The sequence below is a fragment of the Typha latifolia genome, chromosome 6, assembly GCF_019914945.1.
Source record: "Typha latifolia isolate L0001 chromosome 6, TyphaL0001v2, whole genome shotgun sequence".
NCBI lineage: Eukaryota > Viridiplantae > Streptophyta > Magnoliopsida > Poales > Typhaceae > Typha > Typha latifolia.
The window spans coordinates 2,935,801-2,962,516 of NC_133091.1; the positions used below are offsets into that span (position 1 = coordinate 2,935,801).

At 38.1% G+C, this 26,716-nt stretch overlaps 2 protein-coding genes across 6 annotated transcripts; both read right to left on the reverse strand.

The window, feature by feature from the left end:
- Positions 1-1,247: 1,247 nt before the first annotated feature.
- Positions 1,248-4,274, reverse strand: LOC140790966 (uncharacterized). The gene is made up of 2 exons (XM_073141290.1): positions 3,970-4,274; positions 1,248-1,645 (listed from the first exon to the last, which is right to left on the reverse strand). Exons 1-2 carry the CDS (start codon positions 4,252-4,254, stop codon positions 1,376-1,378), a joined length of 555 nt encoding a protein of 184 aa, XP_072997391.1. The 5' UTR covers positions 4,255-4,274; the 3' UTR covers positions 1,248-1,375.
- A 1,194-nt stretch (positions 4,275-5,468) lies between these two features.
- Positions 5,469-25,850, reverse strand: LOC140790152 (coiled-coil domain-containing protein SCD2-like). 5 transcript variants are annotated; one of them, XR_012109323.1, is made up of 19 exons: positions 25,282-25,850; positions 24,311-24,480; positions 22,103-22,178; positions 21,886-21,927; positions 21,695-21,757; positions 20,770-20,813; positions 20,666-20,693; positions 10,278-10,352; positions 10,061-10,171; positions 9,913-9,973; positions 8,770-8,883; positions 8,525-8,646; positions 7,876-7,939; positions 7,687-7,731; positions 7,495-7,535; positions 6,507-6,633; positions 5,869-6,035; positions 5,743-5,778; positions 5,469-5,630 (listed from the first exon to the last, which is right to left on the reverse strand). XR_012109323.1 is itself a non-coding variant. In XM_073140096.1 (18 exons), the coding sequence occupies exons 1-17, from the start codon at positions 25,729-25,731 to the stop codon at positions 5,905-5,907; spliced, it is 1,764 nt and encodes a 587-aa protein (XP_072996197.1). In that variant the 5' UTR covers positions 25,732-25,850; the 3' UTR covers positions 5,469-5,778; positions 5,869-5,904. The 5 variants fall into 5 exon arrangements, 1 of the variants encoding a protein (XP_072996197.1); XM_073140096.1 differs by having other exon boundaries at positions 5,469-5,778; XR_012109324.1 differs by lacking the exons at positions 5,469-5,630; positions 5,743-5,778 and having other exon boundaries at positions 5,895-6,035; positions 6,507-6,640.
- Between the last annotated feature and the right edge of the window lie 866 nt (positions 25,851-26,716).

A 26,716-nucleotide genomic window follows, 5' to 3' on the forward strand; every position in this document is an offset into this window, starting at 1 on the left:
GAGAAAGAAAAATTAAGAAAAAAATGAGGAAGGAGAAGACATCTCCCCTCCCTAGCCACATGCCCTAGAGGAGGGGAGGGAGGAGATCACCGGCGGTGAGGGAAGACTATAGAACAGGGGAGAAGACCCGTGGTAAATGGTAAAAGTAAATGGCAAAGAAATTTTGATAAATTTCTAGTAGATATAATATTAAAATGTAAAAAAACAATATCCTACGTTACTAACTAATAATGTACTATTAAAATTGAATACCTATCGAATCTTAAATTGATACAAACATAAATCACTACAAAACAGATCTTGAAAAAATTCAGATGCAAACTTAATTTGGATACTAACTGACCTTAAAAACACAAAAATACACACACACAAAAAATGAGATTTAAAAATGACAGAATCTAAACATATTCGAATTGTGTGGATCGTGAGAGTTAGAAAGTTTGAGAATATACTAATAACTTCATTTGTTATATATATACAGATAGACACATATACGAGTAACTATTGGAATCCATATTTAATAGTAGATGTGAATTATGGAAGATGAAAGAGCTAAATAAATTATAACTAAATGAGTTAGGAGAACTAGGAAGGTTGGGAGAATCTACTAATTACTAGTAGATTCAAACTATATGTTTAAGGATAAATAGATATCTGAATCTGTATCCAAACTATTATTGAAATAATAATTGAAAGGAGATAGGATTTGAATCAAATAGTCCCTTCCTGATGTTTACTTGACAGTTGTGTAACACTAGAGAGGTTTCTAAAGTAAAGCTAAAACTTGGTGATGCCATTTGCAGAGTATGTCTTGCTTACAAGTGATGCCAAAGCATATAAATATTCCACACCATTCCTTGATATCTCCTCTAAAACCTCAAAATGCTAACATAGAAAAGATCCTCCAACAGTAGCAGCTAATGGATTTACAACATTTAGCTTTATCTGAGTCTATTTACAAGAACATGCACAAGTTCCTCAGAGAGCAAGTCAAGTGGCAGTCCTCAATACTGCCATCACTACCGTTTCACTGCCGGCTGCTGCTGCATAAAACAATTGCTACAGAAATTGAAACACATGCAACTCATAAATTCATGCAACCAAAGGATCAAATTAGCATATCACTGCTAACTGCTAAGGATGTGAGGAACCTAGCAAGATCAAGAAGATTATAACTTTTGGAAAGAACTTCACCTCTAAGCATAGATTGAATAATAAACCAAATAAAATCTGATCTCAAAAATACGTGTAGAAGGCTTCCCTTTCAATGCACCCTTGTTATAAGTACAAAATCTCTGATCCATATTTTCAACAGAGAATAAGAATAATGAAAAAAAGACATAGGCATGATTCAAATTGGGTGTTGCCAGTGTATCTATGTATCAGCGAATGACTCCATTCGTAATGTTATCAAGTGTACAGCTGCATTTGCAGAGGAAAATGGTCCATGGAAGCTTTCCTGGAAAGAGAGAGTTTCCAAATCTCTCACCATTTTCAGCAATATCTCACCTAAGTCAGCCTGTTTTGCCATCAATGAATCATAATATGAGCGTGCAGCAAGTTTGCTAATCTCTACATTGGTAGGCTCTGGGCAGTATTCATCATCCAGCCATTTGTGCAATGTTTCTCTGAGCCACTCTGATTCCTGAAGAAAATGATCTAAGCTGAGATATCTCATAGGAAACAACATATAAAGCAAAGTAATGAAGGGAGATGAAATTTTGTTTGGCAAGATGCTTTCACCCAGAATATCCATCTGAGGAAACAATTGAGAGGTGGAGGGGAAAAGAAGTTTGCACGTGATTGCCACTTACTACAAGTACAAAGTTTACAAAAGGATAAGATATGAAGCTTCATTTACTACGATAACAAGGTTTACTGTTAATTATGGAAATAGCCATGGTCTAAAACATTTTCTTGTATCTGGGAAAAATGGAAACTTAGGTAAGTGTTTTATCAACATATGTAGCAAAAAAACATATCTAATTTAGCCCTTTCATGCTTACTATAACTAGTTATTTTGGTTTTCTACTGGCTGCTTTAACTATAACCCTAGCTCTATTTATTGGTTTGAACAAGATACGACTTATTTGAAATGACCTAAATGGATAATTCATAAAAATCTTTTTCGGGGATATCGAGTATTCTATGGTTCTTTCCCGCACTCATTGCCTTGGTCATTGAGATTCACGGATAATTCAGATTAATATTTAGGGATAGATCTTACCTCTCTTTTTTATCCCCTTAAACAAACCGAAATGATTGAAGTTTTTCTATTTGGAATTGTCTTAGGTCTAGTATTATGACATAAGTAGCAGTTCTATATATGACAAAATTCATCAACCATAAGCTACACAGCATGGTAATTTTACTACAAACAGCTACAACAAGATACCAATGAATGTTACAACAACAAAACTTGAAAATAGTTGGATATGAAATTTCAAAGTTTTATATATATATTGTGTGTGTATATATTGTCAACAGTTCCCTGCATAAAAATCTCATCTCCCCTTCTAGATTTTTCATTGTCTAGCAAAAATTTTGGGGGCTTCTCCTTGGTTGGCTGATCCTAAGCTGTAGACATCAGAGTAGATCACTCAACCAACCAATGCATCATAAGTTTACCTAAGTCCCTCTCTTGCCAAATTTTGCTTGGGTTTAATAGAGCACCATTTCCTAAATTGATTTTACATTGTTAGCCAATCATAAACATTCATTACATCTTCATGGAGAATTCTCAAAATTGAACTGCACTAACTAAACAATGTTGTCCAAAAGCTTAGGGTATGATGACTTATTCATTACATCTTCAATTTGTTTTCCATTGTCTATATTAAGGCAGTTACATCCTTAACATGCGCATATCATGTCAATAAATGGAAAGGAAGACTTTCCAATGTCAAAAATCTTGTAACATGCCTAAAAATTAATAGCATAGTGCTAACTACGGTCATAGCGTTCAAAACGAATCATCTTTTCCATTCCATGTCAGTAAAGGAATGGAAAACATTTCAACATCAAAAATCTTGAAACTAAAATCATAGTGCTAAGATTTATTTTTGGTTGACCTTTTCTAAATGATTTACCACCAGTCACAGTATTCAGAAGGAATCACATTTTTCAATTTTTTTTTTTGCCAAGAAAGTTGGAAATCTAGAAAATAATCTAATACCTACCCATTCCACACCTAACAAGTATTGTATCATATATATATACAAGCACCAGCATAATAATCCACCAAACATATGCAAATCACCAATCTTCATCAGTTAGTAGCCACTTTGCAAGTCATTCAAATCAACTTGGTGTATCAGAATCAATACAAGCACTAACATTGTTGTTGTTGTTCTAACGTAGGAACTAGGACCTTCAAAACAAACTTAGGTTATAAAAAACTAAAAAAGAACCCAATTTCAAAACCGCAACAAAAAAAAGCAAGGTCTTAGCAAAGGCCTAAAGAACAGACTTGAAGAGCGGTTCAAGGGATCGACATCCTTCAGTGAAAATAGAAGAGGATCAACCAAGCTTCACTCAGGCCTTTTGACTCAACACCTTTCAACCCGTTCCATAAAAATGATTTTTTTTCCCTCTTTAACCAACCAATTAGCAGCTTCGTTCACTTCTCTAGATATATATACACAAGTTTAAACTCATCGAAATAGTGCACTAGTTTAGCTCCCCTCTACTCTTCATACAGAAAAAGGTAAAAAGAAAACAACAATCAATTTGTGCTAACAAATTCCCTGCATATGGCAACAGCAGAAGATAGGAGCCAAAAATGAGAGCGAAGTCATTTATCCAAGTTACGATCTTTTCATCGCAAGGAACATTTTTTTTTCTTCTAACTCCTAACAAAACCTTCCATTCACCACCAAACTAAAACAGGACACAATGAGATCATGCGCCTACAACTCAAAATCACAGGAAATATCAAGAAGAAGAACAAGAAAGGTCTCAACGGCAAACCTGAAGGGCGTTTGAAGGGATCAACCAAGCGTCAGGGACTCGAAGGACCTCGACCAGGTCTTCAGGTTCCTCTTCCGCTGCCACCGAGCCAGATGAGGAGGAGACAAGAAGTGGAAGTTTACGTGGGTTCGGTGTTCCGAACCACGCAGCAAACAGGAGGTGGGCATTGCGAGAGGCGACCAATCTTGCCGTGGACTTGGAAATCGAGGCGAGTTTGGGTGGATTAAAGCGTGGAGGAGGAGTTCTAGGAGACACAAGGCCAATCGAGTGGAGTAAAGATCCCATTTTTCTGAAGACGTCTTTGGTGTACGTATTTCTGAAGACCTTTATCATAATTTTATCGAGTTTTTGACTTATTTTAAGTCTGCCCCAATTTTTTTTACAAGTATAATTTATTTCGAAACTTAAATTCGATTAAATGTGTTTAAAAATTACTGACTGAATTAGTAATTTATAATAAAATTTTAAAAATTTAAAAAGAAATGTTTATATAAATCGTTTTCTTATTTAATAATTTTTAAATAAATTATTAACTAAATTATTTATATAAAAAAAAAGTTTCCTCTAAATTGACTTATATTTTTGAGTTGGTTGTTTTCAAACACATATAATCTCATAAAATAAATATTTAAAAAGTTAATTGGGTCTACCAAATCGGATTGGACCCATTTTAAACACAAATGTGATCTCTGTTTATTGAACATTTGGATTATAAACAAATTATTTACGTATATTAATTTTGGGTTACATGAATTAGGAAAAAGCACGAACACGATCTCTGTTTAATAATTGAATTAAACAAATCAACTAATTTGGTAATTTGGCAATATAACAACTTGCTAAAGGAAAGTAGTTTGCTTTCATAATAGCGTTTTTTCATGACCCACCCTATTTCTCCAAATAATTTCAAAACGTTCTCTCTCTCTCTCTCTCTCTCCCTCTCTATTACTTTTAACGACAATATTTATATCACAAAACCGATCTTTCTTCCTTTTATTCTCTACTTCATTGTTAAAATTACATATATTTTTTATTATCATAATGTAATTGGGGTATAATTTTTTTCTCAAAAAATAATAATAATAATCTTTCGGCTTCGAGATAACTTGGTATTAGAGCTACTGAGCTGATATATATATATATATATATATATTGTTATTTCATTGTCTAAATTCAGATCTAACTAGCTGTTTGATAGAAATGAACAGCAATAACTTCAAGTTCTAGCCCTTATGCTATGATATCGGAAGGTCCAATATAATGAAAAAAAAATGCATGAAAAATCGTCTAAAAATGTGAAAGCTGCCGAGATACCAAAAATCTAAAACTAGAGCTATTTGAATGGATACATAAACAATAAACATACAAGTTATGTATTGCCTACCTCTGCACAGGTATTATGTATGCTACACTAGTCTTCATCTAAGGAGGCTATTTCTCGTAGATCTTTTGATCTAGGAATGATAAGAAACAAGGGAAATTAAGATGAAAAATAGGAATATTACAATAAGATCCTGCCTTCGAATGAATGGAAGATTTGTATATAACGAAGAAGACGGTAGTTTTCATTTGCATACTTATCTAGATGTAAAAAAGGAAAGAAAATGTCTATGATGCAATTGATGATTGAGGTTGAAACCAACGAATATTCGCTCCAGTGTCTGCATGTCGACAGTGCTTGTGGTCAGTAGGCGATGTAAATTAAGAAGAAAATAGAGAATGCTGAGGACATGAAGCACTTGATTTCTTTATCAAATAGTAGAATTTCACTACCAATATATAATATGCGCCGCCATGGCATGGGAAGAACTGTACAGCAACAAGAAAAGCTTTATGAAGAGCTGAAACAGGAAATACAGAACGCATGCGTAAAGGAACTGAGAGATAATCAATCAATACCTGGTTCTACAATATCATCATTTGGAGAAAGGCTTATCAGTTAACTTGAAGTTCTGATTCAGTTGGACTTCCATGGAGACTGACATCTAGATCAATTTGTCTTCTTGATGCTTCCCATAGCTGGGACTCGATTCCCAGTTTCTTTACCTCTAGAAGGGCACGTTCAACTGTAAAAGCAATGACAAACACACAAAGAAGGTTATAGCAAATTGGCGAATGAGAGATTGAGATTATAAAGTGAAGAGACTAACAAATTTTGTAAGGATCAGAATACTTTTGTTATCCTTGTAATCTTGCCAATACTTTTAGAATAGAGCAGTGGAGTTTGTTCTTCCTCATAGGAAGGAGTGCAGGACAGGTAATAAGCTAAGTATTGGAGCTAGCTAGAGACCATTAATCAGAGAGGAGATGAGAAGGCTTATGTAGACATTTGTCTGACAAAAATCAGAAACAAGATCTCGTAGATGTATACAGAAATATCTAATGATTAATTATGTCTTGCATGTTTGAGCACATAATAGTGCTTTACAAGAAATGATTCCTCTAGTAGATAGGTCAAGATGATGACAAGGCTCAAGGCCACTGGTGCTCGCTTGGGATATCAGTACATACACTATAGTCAGTTACTAAGATATCACCTTCCATGACATCATGTGAGGTTGGGGAGTGATTGCTTTGCTCGATCCAGAATTTCAGACGCTCATCTGCAATATCTTCTTCTAACCCATGATTCTTTACTCTCTTCCAGAGATATGCTAACCAAGCCTGTCAGCTACTGCAAAGTTAGGTATCGAATAAACATTATTCAATAACACATTAACCTAACAACCAAACAAAAAGAAGAATCAAGAAATCGTTCACATTCTATAACAGGCGTATGCTTGTTGATCTATATCATTCTATGTGTGCAGACTATCTTTAAATGAAGTAGTCACTAAGTACATATAAAAGTTCCAACAATGGGAGTTGTGAAATCATTGAATAATATGCAAGATCTTTTGGTTGGCACAACTTGAAGGCTTGAACCAATCGATGTATGTTCGATAATCCACCTAATTACTCCATTATATGATGTCATATTAATACAGAACCATCTCTATTGATAACATTATCTTCAAAAATAAGAAAGGCCAGTTTAGCGGAAGGACTACATGCAAACAAAAGTCCCTACATGAACTGAATCACAGTATTGTAACCTTAAATGACAATCAGTTTAGCCTTGTATTTACTAGGCTTTGAATCAATAAATGAATATCAATTTTTGGATATTACAAGCTTGTCCATTGCATCAGCTGTTGTTATCCTTGAATCTATCGGACAAAACCTTTAAGGTCATAAACTTGTGTCAGCCATATGAACTTACCCAAGAGGCTAGACCTAAACTATATTAATGCAGAAGAGACAAGAGAGTGAGCCACTTTTGAGTGCTTCCTAGCTCTCTCTGGTTCCTCTTTATTTCCATACGTGATGTCAACAAATCCATGTGAAACTAATGTTTCGGCAGAAAAATGGGACATGTGAAACCTAAAGTGCTACAGCATAATCATAGAGAAAAGCAATTAGGTGCAACAAAAATATGTGGAATCTAAATTATAGTAGAGACATGGAGAGCAGTCACCAATATACCTGCTTGAAGAGAACATCTTCAGACTCCTCTTTACTCAATTCTGGAAAAAGAACAACTATAATGCTTAAAATCAAAGATACATGTATTATATATCTTTCACACTCTACAACTTAAAAGTTAAGATTACTGTCATTCACTTGATCTCATAAGATCTGTTATGTGATTGGAGAGATTTAAAGAGAAGAACTGACCAAATGCTTCTACAGGATTCTGGCCTTCAACTGGAAGTAACGGACCTAATATAAGTGGCATGTTAATAGAAAACTCTGATCTTTAGAAAAAGCATTAAGTAGAGATAGGATGGCATTATTTATGGGAGTATGAAAGTCAAAACAAATAAAGGTAAATAGAGAAAATAAGTACATTTACATGGGAGGCACCTGAAAAAGACTTGATACTAGCTCGTCGATGTTGAGCCATGGCAAGCATGACCGCTTCCTCCACCTTCAAAAACATACTATCAATAATAAGAAGCCCACCCAACTTCTACAAACTTACAATCTAGAACAGAGCATATATGAATCTGGGCAAGTTCTTATGTATGGATTTGTGTCTATGTGCTTTGCACTACAAAGTATGGAAGCAAAGACTGTGCCCTGTATGTTTGAAGCCATATCAATACGGATGCAAATCAAAGGTAGGCAATCCATATGGAAATAGTTGTTCCGGAGCACAAACTATGTATACTTCTGAGGGGACATGCTACTTTGAAATCTTATATTAGGTATAATTTTAAACCATATTAATCCTGATAGATGTTGATTTCTACTTATTCTGGTGGTTCATATATCAGGAAAAATCAACAGGGAGGGGGACGCGGTTGGGGGTTGTTTTATTGTATGAGTGGGTAAATTAGATAAAAGGTTTGATGAGTCTAGATAATTATACTTTACACTATATACATATGTACCCCATGTTCATCATCAATTGCAGTGCCAAATTTTAAGAAAAAAATTGGAGTAATATTAAATGGTGAATAGCAGAAAAAGGTAAACCTTAAAAAAATAAAAAGGAAAAAAAAACAAGTACCTTCAGAGAAAGTAGTTCATGCAGGCCTTTCTCAACTAAAAGCATACTCTCAATGTTTCCTTCTCCAGATAAATCATTCATATCAAATGAGACTTTGTTCCTCTCCTCTATATCTGCTTTGTCTGCAAAATATTAAAGATGAAAGCGACATGTATTCACAGAGCAAAAAGATGTACAAGAGATTAAGTTCAACACTCTTCTGCGAGCTACTTAATTAGAGAAAGCTTTCAACAGAAAACACTAACCTGATGAATACTCATCTCTGACCTTTTGTCCAGTAGACACCATGACTTCTAGAGGAAGAGGGGAGAGGGATGACCAGTACTCATGCTTTATTTCAGCAATATCAGAAAATATTCCTATGACAAGAATACAATGTCAATGGCCTAACATACTTGCCTCACTTCACACTTCAAGGCAAGGCTCCTAAAAAAATTGAGGATCAAAGGTGAGAATATGCAAGAAAAAAATGCTTATTCAAAAGGTTGTCCTCTCATGGGAAGAATAAATCTTACATCTTAATGTTCCGACTAAAAACAGGAAGTGATTCTCCTCTGTTCATGACATTGTTGCACATTACAGAAATAGTATTTAAGATTTGTCCTTTTAACTTATTGGCCATATTTATTAAGAGAAACAAGGGTGTCCTACCCAGTTCTGGGTCTGGCGAGGGCAACAATGTATGACTTAACCTTCATTGCTATATATACTGCTTTTGTGACTCTAACCTGCACAACCAAAGTGATGGCCTCGACTTTGGAGAGCATATGATGTACCCTACCCTTTCCAGAGTCTCATCCATATTCAGAAAAATATTTTACATGCTATAACAAACAATTATAGGTTATTATCCTAGTATTCTAGAATGGCATGATAAACTAGAAAGGGGAAACCATAATGGAAATAATTCTGCATTGGGAATTCTCCCATTGTTCATTCTAGAATGCCACTGTCAACTGCATCTTCTCTGTCTTCCAGGTTCATTTACTTTGTCCAAGTCATTGTTTAAAATGGAAAAGTGAATGGCTTATGAAGTACTTATGAATTATGAGGTGAGTCATAAAATTAAGGAGTATATCAAAAGTTCCTTGGCTTTCCTTTAGATGATTATGGAAAATCTCAAACCTCCATGTGCCAAATGTAGAATTCTAAATGGTTGACAGACATTGTCGAAACAAATTATATGCATAGATTTCACTTTTTTTTTTAGGCAACTACTGTCTTACACCCTTATGTCTACTGATACGGAACTGGATATTCAACAAAATAGTCTTGTAACAAATGATTTACCATCATTAAATTTTAAAAAAAGTACAATGTTATCTTGTCTGACGACAACATAAGAGCAGGTTCATATTGTCTGAAAAGTAGCAAATACATATCATTACCATATTGTACACATAATTTCCAGTAACGAGCAAGCCAACACCTCTTGAGAACCACCTCCTCCTGAGATAGTATCACATGAAACAATACATCATAAGTGAACATAACTTCTGAAGAAATTAATCAGAGAAAAATTAACTCAAATTATACCATCTCTTCTTGGGATAATAACATTCTTTGGGCAACTGTTCTGAGTGATCTAAGTTCAGATTCAGCAATATGTAAATTTTCAGCAACAGATGTTGCCTCCTTCCTGGCAGCCTAGCATGTACATATTTAAATATGAGATTAGTACAGTGTAGACATTCAAGGATGGATTGAGTACTACAACAACGAAAAACTGCATTGTGTGAGCAGATATTAATACCATAACTTCTAAGCGGAGGGCTGTAATCTCTTCATTCTTTGCATCAGTAGTCCTTGCAGGAACTCTCAAAGCATCCTGCAGAAACTGGATCTCAGCAACTTGATGAATTAGTATAAACTGGTATTATTTCATTATGCAAATTTTGCTGATCTAAGTACTGAACATTCATTGGTATTAGAGTTATATTTTATTTATTTACTTAGATACATGGTGGCTTTGCATAAATGGGGCTAAGGCCCCCTCTTTCACATTAAGCAATACATTATTTTATCCTCTCCTATCTTCCTCTCTTCGTCTCTTCTCCCTAAACCCATTCTAGGGTTAGGCCTTGTATTATTTCATAGTATTAGGGTATCCCGATCTCTAGGGACCTAGCTCGAACTGCCTCCTCCTTCCCCTTCACAAGGCATCAAGGCAAATCGCTCAATTCGAGCCCTTCGATGGTATTGAACGCATTGCACCTGTTGATTGTATCATGCCCAAACCGTGATAAACCCATCAACCACCTCATCATCCCAGCTTCACGATCACCGTTGATTCCCCCATCTTCTATGACTCACCGCTCCTCCTCTATAGCTTCCAAGAGCTCCGCATTGAGACTACCGAGTTGACCTCTTCCTCCTACCATCTCCACTCATCTGGCAGTCTCCAATCATCTATGACCTTTCTCGTGATTCACCTACTCCCCGATGGACGATCGAGGTCTTCTCAAAATCCTCATCCGCATTAGGAAGAAGGGAGTTCCTCATCCTACGAGTTCCGCAGTAGGAAAAAGGGAGTTCCTTATTAGGAAGAAGGGAATTCCTTATCCCAGTTGATGCTAAGAATCTCGTGCGACACTGTTCAACGAAAGGTCACTGTGTTAAGCCCTCAAATTTTCAATAGCCTTTTCAAATTTGGCACCTATTTGGCAACATCCTAAGACCGGCATAACTATTCAAATTTTCTACTTGTTCGACAAAATGCATGAGTGATAAACTTCTTATATGCCCTCAAAATGTTTGATAGATTGCCTCTTCCAGTGGCATCTCATATTCTGGTCGATCGTGAGAGCGTGTTCTTAGTTGGCTTTATTCTTGTCGCTTAGAGGGATTAGATCACATGGCCCTATTCTATTGAGATAATCTTAGCAATGTCCTCTTAGGCACATCGACAACATCTCTACTGGGTGTGCTCCACAATCATCCAAACCACTACCATGGCCTTTACTAAGGCTGACAGTCTAACACCCCGAGGTTCCTTACCTTGAGCATGTTGAGTAGGTTGTACGTGACATGGAAGTCTGGACCTATCTCATACAGCAGATCGACTGATTGTTTCGACCTCAGCTCTAGACAATATCTTCAGCTTAGGTTGTTTGGCCTCACCTTAATCATTGATTCGTTTAATCAAATTTAGTGTGCCGCTTTCAGCTCCGTCACAACGCCTAGGGAGCCAAATAGGATCAGCTCTATGTTCAACACTTTTATGCTCGCATAACTGCCATCTGGGGTGAGCTTATGTCAATAATCTACTCTCTACCCTTCTGACTTCGCGGTTGCTCATCATTTTATCGTGATGAGGATCATTTGATGGACTTCCTAGTTGCTCTATGTCCATAGTTTGGGGATCTGATGTAAGAACTGAAATAACAAAAAAAAAATCTGAGAAAGCACATGCAATGCACGTGCGCACCCTTCACCCTCTCCCTTACCGTTATGCTGATGAGGTAGCTGCGGATTTCTCAGCCGACTCGATAGGTTTCCAAATCGAAATTGAAATCATACCATACAAATAAAAAACCTAACCCAATCCTTCTCCCTACACCGTTATCTCTCTCTTTATCATTTCCTAACCCTCATCGGAACTTTCGTCGTGGGATCGGACTGTCAGAGCACTATCAAAACAATCGAAGATCACCACGTGACTCACCGGTGAGTCCTCCCCCACCCCACAAATTTAATTTAAGTTTAACGGGACAGATTATAAATACCTAAATTTCTTTGGTGTTGCGGCTTCATCAGCAAATTGGGTCGGTCGACAACTTTGGTCGCTGCCAATCATGTAGTGGAGCTTCGCGTCACTGGCCTCATGTCGTAGATGTGTTTCTTTTGAGCCCTCGTGCTCGGATCATCGTAGAAGCTGGTTCCGTGTTCACCAGGAATGGATTAGCGTCGTCAGTTGTCTGCGGTGGCTTTTCTTCCCTTTAGTGTGATCGGCTTGGCCATCTAGCAGCACCGTTACTAATGATATCCTTCCTCTTTCATAGTGACCTCCATTGAGAGAGATGGGGGTTAGGCTCGATCCTAACCCGAGCCATCTCATTGGCTTCTGACTTTGAGTTGAATTTGGGTTTGGTTTGGGTTAGTAAAGATCCAAGCCAAAACAATAAGTGGGTGGGCTGTGGGCCAACTATAGACAAACTCAATACGGGTAATAATTGAAGTTGGGTGATGCGATGTCGTCAGTGAATCAGGTTGGCCAGTGGCTTCGGACTGTTGCGCCCATGTCCCAGAGCTTCACTCCATTGGCCTCGTGCCGTAGTTGCTCTCCGATTGAGTCCTCATGACTCGGGTGGTTGTAGAGGCGAGCTTAATTGTCGTTAGCCATGGAGCGGTGACCATCAGTTCTGATTGCTCGCTGCGGATGTCTCGTAGGAGTCATTGAGGTAGTGAGGATGGCGTGGATGTCTTAGGTATGGTCTACCGACAACATTGAGGTACATGGTCGATCATGACTCTGATTTTGACTCGTGAAAAAAAAGACAAGGTGAGTTTATGATATAGTGACCCATTCTGGTGATCCTTAAGGGAATAAAAATTATGTGTTTCTCATATAATGATATCTCCCGGTGATCTTAATTGGATTAGCTATGAGAAAAAGATTCGAATACCATCTCGATGTGACTTCTAGTTGATGTGGATCCACAGGGCATTAACCCAATTGAGGTAAATGACATTATTAATATTGAGAAAAATTCAGTTTATTGGTACCAAACCTATTATGAGATATTTTCATTGTTATTATTTGTGTCGTATTATTATTGTTGATAAAAACATGCTTAGTGAAATTTGTTATTGAATATCGTTGGACTAGGATTTATCTAAAGTTATGTCTATGGATTTAGAATTTATTTGGCTTTTGAGCAGATTCCACTCACTAAACTATATGTATTGGAGAATCCCTCTCCTTATATATCAAGTACTAGTTAGTGTGATGACTGAGCGAGATGCACCGAGATCCTTACCTGCACCTACGAATTTACTCTTTTATCCCTCAGTTATATTAGACATTATATTCTAAACCATCTACTATTTCAATTTGATTGGAGACATATTAGTGAGGTCAGTTGGATATTTTCTTTATTGTTCGATTATATCTATTGAAATTAGATTTTCATATTAAATTTTTGTCATTGCGGACTTACAAAAATTATTTATTAAGGCTTCATGTATCTCAAGTGTATTGAGGTGCATAGCTGATCATGATTCAAATTTTGGATCATGATATTTGACTCGTCATCTGTTGCATCACCTCACTCTCCTGAGCATGGCCAATTTCGTTGTTAAATTACAAGCTGAGGAGCTTAGCCAGCATTAGGGGTGTAAACGAGCAGAGCCTGAGCGAGCCGACTCCGGCTCAGGCTTGGCTCGAAATTAATTTCAAGCCTTAGAATTGGGCTCAAGCTCAGCTCAGCTCAACTCGAGCCGAGCCTGAGCCGAGCTCGAGCCTAAAATGAGCCTATCATCAAGTCGAGCAGGATTGAGCGAAATCAAGCCAAATCGAGCCCAAACCGAGCCAAAGAAGAGAAAAAGAAGGAAGGCAGAGGAGGACGAGGACGAGGAAAGTCACCGCGAGTCCACGGCGGCTTGCCGCTGCCGAAAAAGAAGAAGGAGGAGGGGTGGGGCACCGAGGGTACGCAGCTGCTTGCCGTTGCCGAAGGAGGAGGGGAGCACCTTGGGTCCGCGGTTGCTTATCGTTGTCAAAGGAGGAGGGTGGGGCACCGCGGGTCCGCGGCTGCTTGTCGCTTCCTAAGGAGGAGGAGGGGCGGGGCACCGTGGGTCCACGGCTGCTTGCCGCTGCCGAAGGAGGGAAGAAGAAGAAGAACATAACACCCGAAAATTATAAATAAATAAAAAAAACCCTGATGCACGCGCCGAGCACATGCGTCACAGACCCTGCATTCCCCCGTCCAACCCGTCCTCTTCTCCTTTTCTTCTTCTTCTTCTTCCCCTGCCGTGCACGCCACTAACGCCCCTCCTCTACTTCTTCCCCTCACCGCAACCATTCCAGCCCCTATTTCCTTCTCCAACCCGCCATCTCTCTCTCCCTCTCCTCTCTCTCGGGTTGCCAACGCCGGAGACGAAGCCCCGGACCCAGAGCCGACAAGCCTACCGACCAACCCCCCTCAGTATGCCCTCCTTCCCTCTTTCTTTTTCTTCCCCTTTACTTACCCTTCTCGGCCTCGTGCTGCGCGCCGCCGCCTCATGCTGTGCCGCCGGCACCGTCGGCCTCGTGCCGCGCCGCCGGCGCCGCAGCCCCATGGGCTTTCCCTCTCCCCCTCTATCTCCTCCCTCAGAAGGGGATAATGAGGGAGGGTGGGGGTTGTTTAACCCCTGACCGCAACCCACGGGGCCTCCCTGGGTGGCCTGCGGTCCAGACCGTTGCCCACTAGGCTTGGGTTGGGTGGGATGTGGTTAGACCCCAGCCCACTTCAGCCAACCTTGTGGGCTGCAGTTGGACTACAACCCACCAAAGCCCCTCTTGCCTATTGGGTTAGGCTTGAGCCTAACCCAATACCCCCCAGCCTAGCCCATTTGGAGCCATTTGGACCTTATAACCCTGTTTATCTACTTTCACTTGATTAATTAGCCTAACCACTCCCGTAATGATAATTTATTATCATGTGAATTTCAGGATAACATAGAGCTCACCCTAGGAGACCATTCACTCATGTATATGCCTAACATGAATTCTCTAATAAGAAAATTTATTCCATTAATTCGCTAATCTTACGTATAGCCTTACTTGCATGAATTAATAGGATTGACAGTACGTGAGGAGGACTTTGAGATTCCGGGGGAGCCGGCTAGGTGACGAGATTTAGTTTACTGTGGAGACCCCCTAGGCGAGTAGAGTTTATACAAGTCTAGAATAATGTAGTTACAGTTATTATACCTTTCATAACACTGTAGAAAATGTCGGTATTAATACATGCATTTAGTGTACCATGATATATCTTGACATGTGCAGTTATTGATAATTTACTCATCATGATATTATGAGAATGTTAGCATATGCATTACTGTAACGATGCTCTACATGTATCCTGTATGATAGACTCTTGCATAAATATCCGTTGTGAATATAGAATGTGACGATCATGATGACTATGACATACCTTATACACTCACAGACACTGCACCACTTCCACCTATCATTAGTAGTCGGGTTCTGACTAGGCAGTGTCCCTACTCACTTAGCCCAGAGTTAAGGGTAGAGTGTATCTTATATGACTATATTATTAGTGGCCTACACCTGAGGTCGGGAGCCTGTGTGACATTCATGTAATTATACTGCATAGTCATGACTAGATTATGATGATAAAAGAACATGATTGTGAGGAGGAAATATATCTATAGCGATACCCAACGACGCAGGGTTAGGGCGTCCGTTAATGAGCCGAGGGCTCCCGATTCTCTCGCTGAGAGCGGTGATGATTTAGAGAAAGTGAGATATGGACTTACAACCGGGGTTCTTAGTCTGATAGCCACAGACAACCGGTCACATGTAGTGTCGCCATACATGTATAGGTGGCATTACCGCTAGATATGATAAAATATGATTAATGTCTTGATGAGCACGAGATGACTGAATTACTCTTTTATTGCTATGTATAACATGTAAACACTATAATTGAGATTTGTATGAATAAAAGATTATATCAAGCATGATAAGAGTAGCTACCTTTCTATTTCAGTATGTCTATTAGTTGTATTAAGCCCCTACAAGGGCGTTATGATTGACGTTATATTTTGAACTTTAGAGTTGTATTTTGGATGCGTATCTTAAAGGCTTGTTGTGGCCTGTGGAACTTATATCTGGACTCTTATGGTTGAGTTTATTTATGGTATGAACTTGTGCTGTTATGTGCCTTGTGAAATCCAATTACTGACAGGTCATGTGATGTATCACGTGGGGGAGATTTACCCACGCAGTTTACACGTGTATTTGGAGGTTTGGGTGTTTCAAAGAAAGCCGCTGCAGAAGAAAAAGAATGAGGAGGTGCATCGCAGTAGAGGACGAGGTGGCACTGGCGCACCTCAACGGAGCACGAGCCCGGGATTTATACCGAGCCTATCGAGCCGAGCCTGAGCGGCTCTAACTCAGGCTCGGCTCAATATTAATTTCGAGCCGGTTTTAGCAGCTCGGGCTCATCTCAGCTCTAACCGAGCTGAGCCGGACTCGAGCTTCAGCTGAGCCGAGCCCGAATCGCTCGTCGAGCTTGATTGCCCTAGCCAACGCCTTTTACCTTGTCAGCATGTCTTTTCTATACCACTTATTACTGTCATAAAGAGTGTGATTGATGTTGCTCCCCTTCAACAATGGACGTGCCACGACACTTGTCGGTCGGGTAAGAGGAAAGAAAAAGGTAAATGACTACTCACCTTCGCCGTCACTACTCGCGCTGTTACCGCTCGTCAAGTCATCGTCGCTCAAGCTCGCACCCCCCTTCGGGTGCCCTAGCCCGAGGGAAGGAGGAAGAAAAGTCTAGAGAGAGAGAGGAAGAAAGTTCCTCTCTCCTTCGGGCTAGGGCACCTGACGGGGGTGCGAGCTTGGGTGACTACGACTTAGCGAGCGACGACGGCGATGGTAAGCTCGATGACGAGGTCAATGGCGAGCGGCGAAGCTACTAGGAGGGGTGTCGTGCGGCACCCCCTCGTGCCACCTACTTGTACGTCGCTGGCATGGCCATCCATGCTCCCCTCAACCAGTCATGACTGATATTTCCATTACTGCATCACTCATGTGAAGAGACTATCACGCATCACACCCTATGTGCACTCATTGCAGTAGTCCCGGTCATCTTGTCGCTCGCTACTATCATCTTCATCTTGAACTTGCTTCTCGCTCTAATAAAGAGGGATCAAGCAAGGACAAGAGTCGCACATGGCTCCCTTGACCATTGTTCCTAAGCATTGGTCCATCTAATTATTTTACTAGTCTCATATTTAGCAGTGCACAACTCTAGCAGATTTAGCAGCTCATTCATGGAGCTCTTAGCTACTGGGGCCTCTATTTCTGCCTCTGTTGCTCTAGATGATTAAACCCTGTATTTTTTTATTCTGTCTTCTCACATTATATTGAGGCTGTCAAAAAAGCCCATCTCCTCGTGAGGCTCGCGGGATCAGCTTGTTAAGAGCCTGGCTTAAGCTCGGCTCAAGCTCTAAATGAGCCAAGCTGAGCTAACAAAATAGGCTTGAAAGAATTATCGAGCTGAGCCGAGCCAACACTGGCTTGCTCAAGCTCGGCTCGATTAGGCTGGTATATTATATATATATATACACAAACTCTCGCCGTCGATAGTGGGAAGGATAGATGTAGAGGCCGAAGATGGACGGGGATGGAGGTATGGGACCTAGGTCCACCGGATACACGTTGTCTCCTGATTCGCTCTTTGCTGGTTGAGCCTTGTGAAAGAGGGCCAAGGTGAGATCCAGGCCGACCTCAGCGTCGTACTGCTGGATTTGCTAACATGCAAGGCGTCGTTGTCATTCTCCAGTCTCACTGGCTCAGCCAGCTTGTGGATTCCTCGCCACGTATCGGATGTTGTGGGTCTTTAGTGGTGAGGGAGCGATATAGATGTAGAGGCCGTCGATGGGGAGCAGTTTCATCGGTGTCATCGGCGGATGTAGCTCCTACCTGGTATAGATGTAGCTATGGGCGATTCCTGATCAGTGTCATCGGCGGATAACGGTGCATTACTTATGACCTGTCGAGCTGAGCTCAAGCCTCTCATCAAGCTAGAGAAGAGCCAAGCCGAGCTTTTCCAGCTCGAATCGAGCTCAAGCCAATCTCGAGATAGAAAAAATTACCTCTTAAGCTGAGCTGAGCTGGGCCTATCTCGCTCAAGCTCGGCTCTTTTACACCCTACATTATATGACTGATGACTCCTCTATTTTTACTAATCTTACCCTTGCCCCTCTTGCCCTTCCTCATGTTCACATTGCTAACGGGGCCTATCACCCCATCTCTCATATTGGTGGCCTTTCTTTTCCCTTTTAGTGAGAGAATCTTTGATTCCCCTTCTCATCTAGTGCATTCTTGATATTTGAGGCATGCTCTCCGTTCATCCGATCTTGGTTTTCTCTATTATGTTTGTTTTATTAATGATTTCTCTCATTTCACCTAGTTTTATTTATCAGTGTTTTGATGTGTGTTAGATCTATTGTGTTCGTACTCATGCTTCGTGCTTTTACATTATCATATATTCTGCATGCAAAATATATATCATGTTATTTGTGTGCAAAATATATAACTTAGTGCATTGCTATTCTTCATGCAAATATCAATTATATTGACCACGAGTAATTAGTGACAAAATTAATTGGTGATTAGTATGACTTAGAGAATAATTCCAGTATAGATCGCTCTGCGACTTTCCGTAGTGACTCAACTCTACCTAGAAATCCAATCGACAATCCTATTTTAAATTGCTACAGTTTCTTCTTAACTGACTCTAGCAAGGTTAGGGAATAGTTTTAGGTTAAATCGAAAAACTTTTTATAGTGACTCTAATCCCTCTCAATAGTTAGTAGAAGAAACATAGTGCGTTTATCACATAGTGACACCTCATAAAACTCTTATGAAAAAAGACATAGTATGTTTATTACATAGTGGCACATTCTAGTGATCCTAACAAGGTCAACTAAGAGGAAATGACCTAAGCACCATCTCAAGATGACTTTAGTTGATGTAGATCAGTAAAACATAACCTAATAAGGCATGACATTTATTAAATATTGAAAAGTTTAATATATTAAAATAATAAGCATGTTACTAGTTATGATTTACACTATTATTCTTTGTGCTGTATTATTATTCTTATAAGCATGCTTAGTGTTATTTATTTACTATATATCATTGAGCCTTCAATTTATTTTTAAAATCATGCTTACATGATTTGAATTTGTTTAGCTTTTAAATAGATTTCAGTCACTGAACTACAGTTGTTAGCTTATGGAATACCTCCAATATTTCAGGTATTGGACAACATGGTGACTGAGAGTCATGCAATGATTTTGCTACCTCCACTAGGGATTTGTTTTTTCACATTCAATTATATCAGTATTTATGTTTCTAAAACTATCTATTCTTTTAGTTTATTTGGAAAGATATTAGTAGCCACATTTGGACATTGTTATTACCTTTGGAGTTTTATTAACTATTGTCTTAGAGTTAGTAGTTCATATTAAATTCTTATTATTGTGAATTTAGATAATTTAATTGTTCAGGCTTCGTGCATCTCAAGTTTTCTAAGTACACGGTCGGTCATGATTTCAAATTCGTGCCATGGCATACTCTGTTCTCACTAAACCTAATCTAGGATTAGACTTTGTATTTTTTTCAATCAGCAATATTCTAGCAAAGTTATCTAAAAGAAACAAAACTTCATAGGATCTAAATTTTTTTGATATCTTCTAGAAAGCATTGCTATATTATAAATTATAAATTTGGCATGATCGGACATGACCAAACAAATGACTGTACATTGAAGAGTCTCACTAAGAAAATAAAGAAACACAATTATGTAAATATGAATTTGATTAACACATTTCATGTTTGCAAAATTAGTAAATACAACAATCCTATTGTCCTCTGACTCATGAAAGATACCACTACTTGTGGATCAATAACTTGTCAAAAGAAATACAGATTAAGATGACTTCAAAAATAGAGGTTCATCAACCAGAATTTATGGTGAACAGGATTACTATGCTGCAGCTACCAACCAAGTTAGGTATCAAGAAGTTATCTGAAGGTAATAAAATACGAGCAGTTTTAACTGATATATAGAGTTGCATCTAACCATCAGAATTTTCATGTGTACCCATTTAATGAATGCAGAAAAGTAGATATAGAGTATAGACGGTTGTTGCACAAATTAGAATACAATGAAAGATAAAGAAAGCACAATTGTGCACACAATAACCAAAAGAAGTCAAAGAACTACATGAATAAATCATACTATCATGCACATAATCACAGATGGTATACTACTTAATGGGTTGCTAACATGTATTATGTCTATTCATGGACTTATGCAGTATGACTTGTTATGCTTCTCAGAGAAAAGCTACAAGATCAATGTCCAAGACCTGTGCAAGAAGGATGAATATTAAACATACCTCTCTTTGTCGGGATGCTGCTTCTTTTCTGAGTAAAATATGTCAAAACATAGTTAAAATGCGGAAAAGGAAGATTGGAGGAGATATTCTTTTTAATGTCTTGCCTGTACACTAAACGAGACTCATACGATGGACTCTGAGCAGCAACCTATAAGTTCAACCAGAAGGTGTTACAAAAAGTTATTTTGATAGCAATGATTGCAGACGATAACATCAGAACATTAAAAAATAGTGTCAAATAATGTGAAGAATGATGGCATTCTTTGTGAGAACATTAGTGGTATTACTTGGATCTAGGTGGCTAAAAAAGCATACATACTTCAATAATTTAGTCGGATCTCTATCAGTTGCTCGGAAGTGTCACAGCTATTAGTCAAACAAGAATATATTAAAGAAAGACAAAAATGTGCTTGGATACGCCCACAACATTTCTTGGATTTTTTTAGCAAAAGGAGGTTATGACGTTCACTAATGATGCTGAATTGATGACAGGTCAAACAGAAGAAAGAAGGCATTACTCCTCTTTTGTAGGAAAACAATACATTAAAAGATTTCAAATTTGCTACTCACAAGACTGATAAGATTGCATTTGTTCATACCATCATTGATGATAGATTTACACACAAATTTTTCTACCAGAAAAGCAATCAAAATTGCTTTGAATGGGAAGATCAAGCATAAGAACTAACTAATGCTCTCAGCTCCCCAATCCTTACCAATGCATTGTTATGTCATAATAAATGCCTTCATACTCTCAAGCTACATAATACAAGCTTCTTTATTGGACTACCACAATCAAACATATCAACTTATATGTAATGTGTTAACCTAGAAGTGGATTTTCTGGCAAATCCATAGAAAACATTTAATATATTGATAGATTCTCAATTAGCCCAACACAATGATTTCAAATATCAAGATATACTTTTTTACAATAAATGATCATTTAATTATCAAGCTATATGGATTGAGTGACAATACATATCATTTAGTGAAGTCAGTTACAATTGTGTAATCAGTGATGAAAACCTGTTTCTCAAGTTGTCTAGACTTTTCTTCTGCTTCAACATACCTTTCCTCTGCAAATTGAAGCTGGGAAGAATCAAATTAGCACTATGAGAAGAAAAGGAGGAAGAGGTAGATAAGAATGAAATAAGAGGGTCTCTAATACAAAAGCCTTAATATCAGAAGTTGATACTGATAAAAAGATGGTCTTTCACCTTGTCAAGAATATTTTCATTTTCCTGTTGCAGCACATCAATCTGAAAATTTTACAAGTGTCACTCATCAGGTATAAATTTATCATATACAGTACAACTCCATGCTACTGTTAACTGCAAATGACCACATAAGTCTACCTATAGATGGAGTCTAAACTGTAAGTAACATTTTCGAAGAGCAACAGATTTTAAACAGATTAGCATAATGAATAATTACCTCATCTTGAAAGGGAGAAGCGGAATGTGAACGAGCTCTTTCTCTCATGTTCAGGTTCCCTAAATCAACAGACATCCTGAACAGAGATAAAAGTTACAGATCTCTAGGATGTGATAGGGAGAAAAGGAGAAGGGTTAAAATAATCATCTCATCCAAAGCATCCAATCTCATGGAACAGTTTGGCGGGATATCAGGTCTAACATTGACCACAGTAGCAAAACAGTTAACATTATCATAATGCAAGTGCAACTACTTTACCTTGGTAAAGGAGCCCATCTAAAACACAATATAGGAATGTCTCCTATAATCATATATTTTTTCCTTTTGGCAAGTAAAATTGAAGGAAACATCTTCCTATGCCGTACAAGATTATCATTAATATTAAGGACAAATCTTATGTTTCTTTTGTTATCTATATCAAGGCAAGCTATCAAAAGGACATATTTCACTCATAGTCAGAACTGTTGGGACTCTAGGAAAATTCTATAATCCTAAAGATGCCCTTCCCGAATGGAAATTCTCAATCCTATCATAAAAAAACAATATCTTGACTCTTTCAAAAGAGGTTTCCTATATATGTGAAATCCATTTCATTCTGTTTACATGAAAAAAAGCTTCTCAGCATAGATCTTACTATCCAAGAACTTATTTTGGAATCCATGATAAATAGGAGTTATTCCATCTGATATTCTGATAATCTATCTACTTCAGTTTCTTCTTGTCCAGCAAATAATGCAATTTTGCAATGTAAAAGCAATGTCTTCTATCCATGTCAGATTTCATACTTTTCTCCGGGCAAACTCATTAACACCGACCAGTCTATGTGGTCCCAACAACATGCACGGTAGCATAGCTCAGAAACCTACAGACTTCTATTAATCTAACTAGGTCCAGAAGAAGTATATAGAAAATGGATTAAAAGAACCCATGAAGGCTTTGACAGCACTATGAAAGGTAATGTTAAAACTAACATCCTATGTTCCTTAATGGCCACCATATTTAGAAACTAACTTTTTGTTATCTATAATTCATATCAAGCTAAATGTACAACATAGCCTAATATATACTTCCCTGGAAGTATCAAAGGTAGTATCTTTGATAAATTAAAAACTTAATAAAAATAATGTAGATTAGTGCTGACTGACTAACAATTAACCCTCTCAACATCTTTATATCGATGTACAAGTGACTGACAGTCAACCCCCTCCCTAGAGGTTACTTAGTCCAGTTAATTAAGCAAAAGCCTAATATTCTATAAAACGACTTCATCCTCATAACTTTTTTCATATTTTCTTCAAATATAACTTTTCCATGCACTTCCCGTTCTTGTTGACTTGTTTGACTTCTGCTTATTGAGGATTTTTTGATTTATCATCTACAGGGTTGAAACCTCCTCTCACATTTCTCCTTCAGGCTGATTTTAATGCTAAGCATTCATTTGACAATTCTAGTAAGCAATTTGCCAACTCTTTTCTAGTTTATCTTCGTCTAGAATTCATTGAGAAAGCTGCATTGGTTTAGAAAGAGCAAAATATCACAAGTCACTAAAGTATGCTGGCAAAATCTCATAACATCGTTGCCAGATTGAAGTATGAATTATCTATTCTTCTGTCAATAAGATATTAGTTTTAGTTCTATAGGTTTCTCTAGAAATCATATGGCAGACAAAAGTCACAAAAACCAGATACAGAAAGCTGATTATTCCTTCATATCTCATAAGCCCATTACATTGAAACGAACAGACAATGAATAAAACCAGGATTATTTTGTGACATTACTCTGCTAACCAAGAAAAAGGAAGCAGCTCCATAGAGATATATTGCTGGAAGATGGCAGAAAATGAGATGACTAGTTAGAAGTACAATCAAAAGATTACGATTTATTAGACATTCAACATAGGAAGAAAATGTAAATCATCAAGTTGTTTGCCTAATTCTCCTAGATTTCACTTAGAATTTTTTTACTTCATATTATTTAGAATGGGTTCTTCACATAATATAATTCAATGAGTAATTCAAAGGATAAATTTCTTTTTGGTTCATTTAGGAACGTGGAATGTCAGAGAAATGCAAATTATTTCACTCCTTTACGATAACGATGCTAACAATTGAGATTAGCAATACCATACAGTTATTTCGTATAGAATCCAAAGAAAAAGAATATTTATTCAAGATTATCATTTAAGCTGCAATATAGTTTCAAACTCACCTTTTATCCCTTCGACTGAAAACAGGAGAATCTGGCCCCAGTGAAGTAGTAATAGGTCTTGGAGTTGGTTTAATTGGCGGTATTAACGTCATTGGTTTTGTAACCATAGACGGCCGACCAGCAGAAGCGGGACGACTAATAGGTGCTTGTTCTGCAAGATAACGACCTAACTAAAAAGGAAAACAGAAATATAGACAAGTATTCAATACATTGAAGTTACAAAAAATATGTGAGGTAATACATAATTTTAAACAACCTAGGAGCATTGGCATAAGGTAATAAGAGATGCCATAATTTTAACAACCATTTGGAGAGATGAAAACTACAATTCAAGAAGGAAATTACAAATATCAAAATCATCCACATCCAAGCCTTTTCACAACAAAAGCTGTGTCAGCATTTGCACACAGAATACACGTTGAAAGATCAACAAATCGTCAGGCCAATCAAGAAAAGATCCGTAATATAGAAGGCTATAATGCTGCAACTGGATGGCAAGTATGTGGATAAAAAAGATAAGCTGCTGACTAAGTAATTCTACTGATTGCTATCACACGTTGGCCACCTAAAAAACACCATGTTAAGAAAAGAGAAAGTTGCAATAACATCCAATATTTTATATATAAACAATTGCGTGATTCGAAATCCTGCATTTTCACTATTTGCAAACTACACCTTGTATTTTCTGTAAGATGAACAAGAGACACTCTGCCGTTAAAAATCTTTCCTGATCTCATCCTACTCAATGTGTTGTTTTGCTCCTTTCGTTTGGAAATAGTAGATATACAAGATTTTGAAGTGCAAATTCGCCAAAACATGCGGTTTGAAATGAAATTTTCTTTCTCTAGGGAAAACACAAAATGTAATCCACACGCAAAAGATCAAGAGCGACATCGGGCACGGATCAAATCTTCCAGCTCGGCAAACCTCAAAAAAGAAGAAGAGTGCATTCGCAAATTCTTCTCTCTTACCGCGGGGGAGGGGGATCGGGTGGAGCGGCGAGGGGTGGAGAGCTCCGGGAGCGGGGCGGAGAGATCGAACGGTTCATCGTCGTCGTCGTCGTCGTCGTCGCCGCCGCTCCTGGCGTCATCCCCGGTGGGCTGGTGGGCCATCACCCGCGCGAGGCGCTGCGCCGCTGCCCGCGCCGCCGTGTTCTGCTGCCTCCGGAACGCGCCGCCGGCCGACCCCGACCGCACGTGCCGGTGCACCGGCGATATCCCAGCTCTGTCCATCTCTCTCCTTCCCTCCCTCTTTCTTGGCTTGCTTAAAGAAAATAAATATCTTCCTATTTGGAGAAGGGAAGGGATGAAGATGGGGATTGGCTCGTTCCTCGTTCTTGTTTCGCGGAAATGGAGGCGATCGTTGGGGGCGTTAACGGTTAGAACGAAAGCTACGGAGGGAGGTGGTTTGGTTTTGAACATTGGTTCGAGTTCCAACTTATGGGCTAGAATATATTAAAATAGGTCTAACAAATTTTCACACTCTTTTAATGTTTGTAGATGAAAGGCTAAATTACATCTAGATGCTACTAACTATAAAATATGACACAGTATCACTAAATCCTTTTTATAAAAAAAAATGTTACATTAAGACATTGAACTATTATAAAACTTTATTGAGAATTCCAGAGAGCAGTATTATTAAATAACTTGGCATTGGTTTAGGATTGAGAGATAGAAACGTGAGAAAAAGGAAGAGGGAACGAGAATTAGGGTTTGGGAGAAAGAAGAGTAATAAAAAATTAAAAGTTTGACAAAGAACAGTAATAGAAATTCACGGAGGTTGTTATTAGGAGAGGAGAATGTTTGAAGAGGATTAGAGGAAAAAGTTTGACAAAAATTGAACACAAGAGAGTATAAATATATTAGTATAGGTTTCAGGGAGAAAAATGAGTGCAATTTTGGTATAAATGGAAGCAATTATCGATCACATGTCAACTTCAGAATAGCAAACAGTAGACCAACATAAAGATTATTCTGAAGCATTTGAATAATTCATAGGTCTTAGTGTTAAATTTTCTTCTTTTTTTTTAATCTTTTGAGTGATACTACCGGATCAAAATTCAACCGATCTAAATGTAATTAGCCTAAAATAAATAGTTTATTAAGATAATTAAACTTTATGGTCACATTAGCAAATATGAAAAAAAAAAAACACATCAATTGCAAAATGGGGCTTACTGGCTCGGGAATATACGTAATTTATGTAACGCATATACTTATATATAAGCAATGTATGTTTAACATATGATCACATCAAATCGATCTTGTTTCAAGGTGAGTTCTTATTAATTTGCAAATCATTCCTGATCAAGTCGACATTATCAGTTTTACTTTTAATCTGATACCTTTGGCCTAACGGTGGACAAGTGGGTCATAACAATAAGATGAAGGACCAAAAGAGATT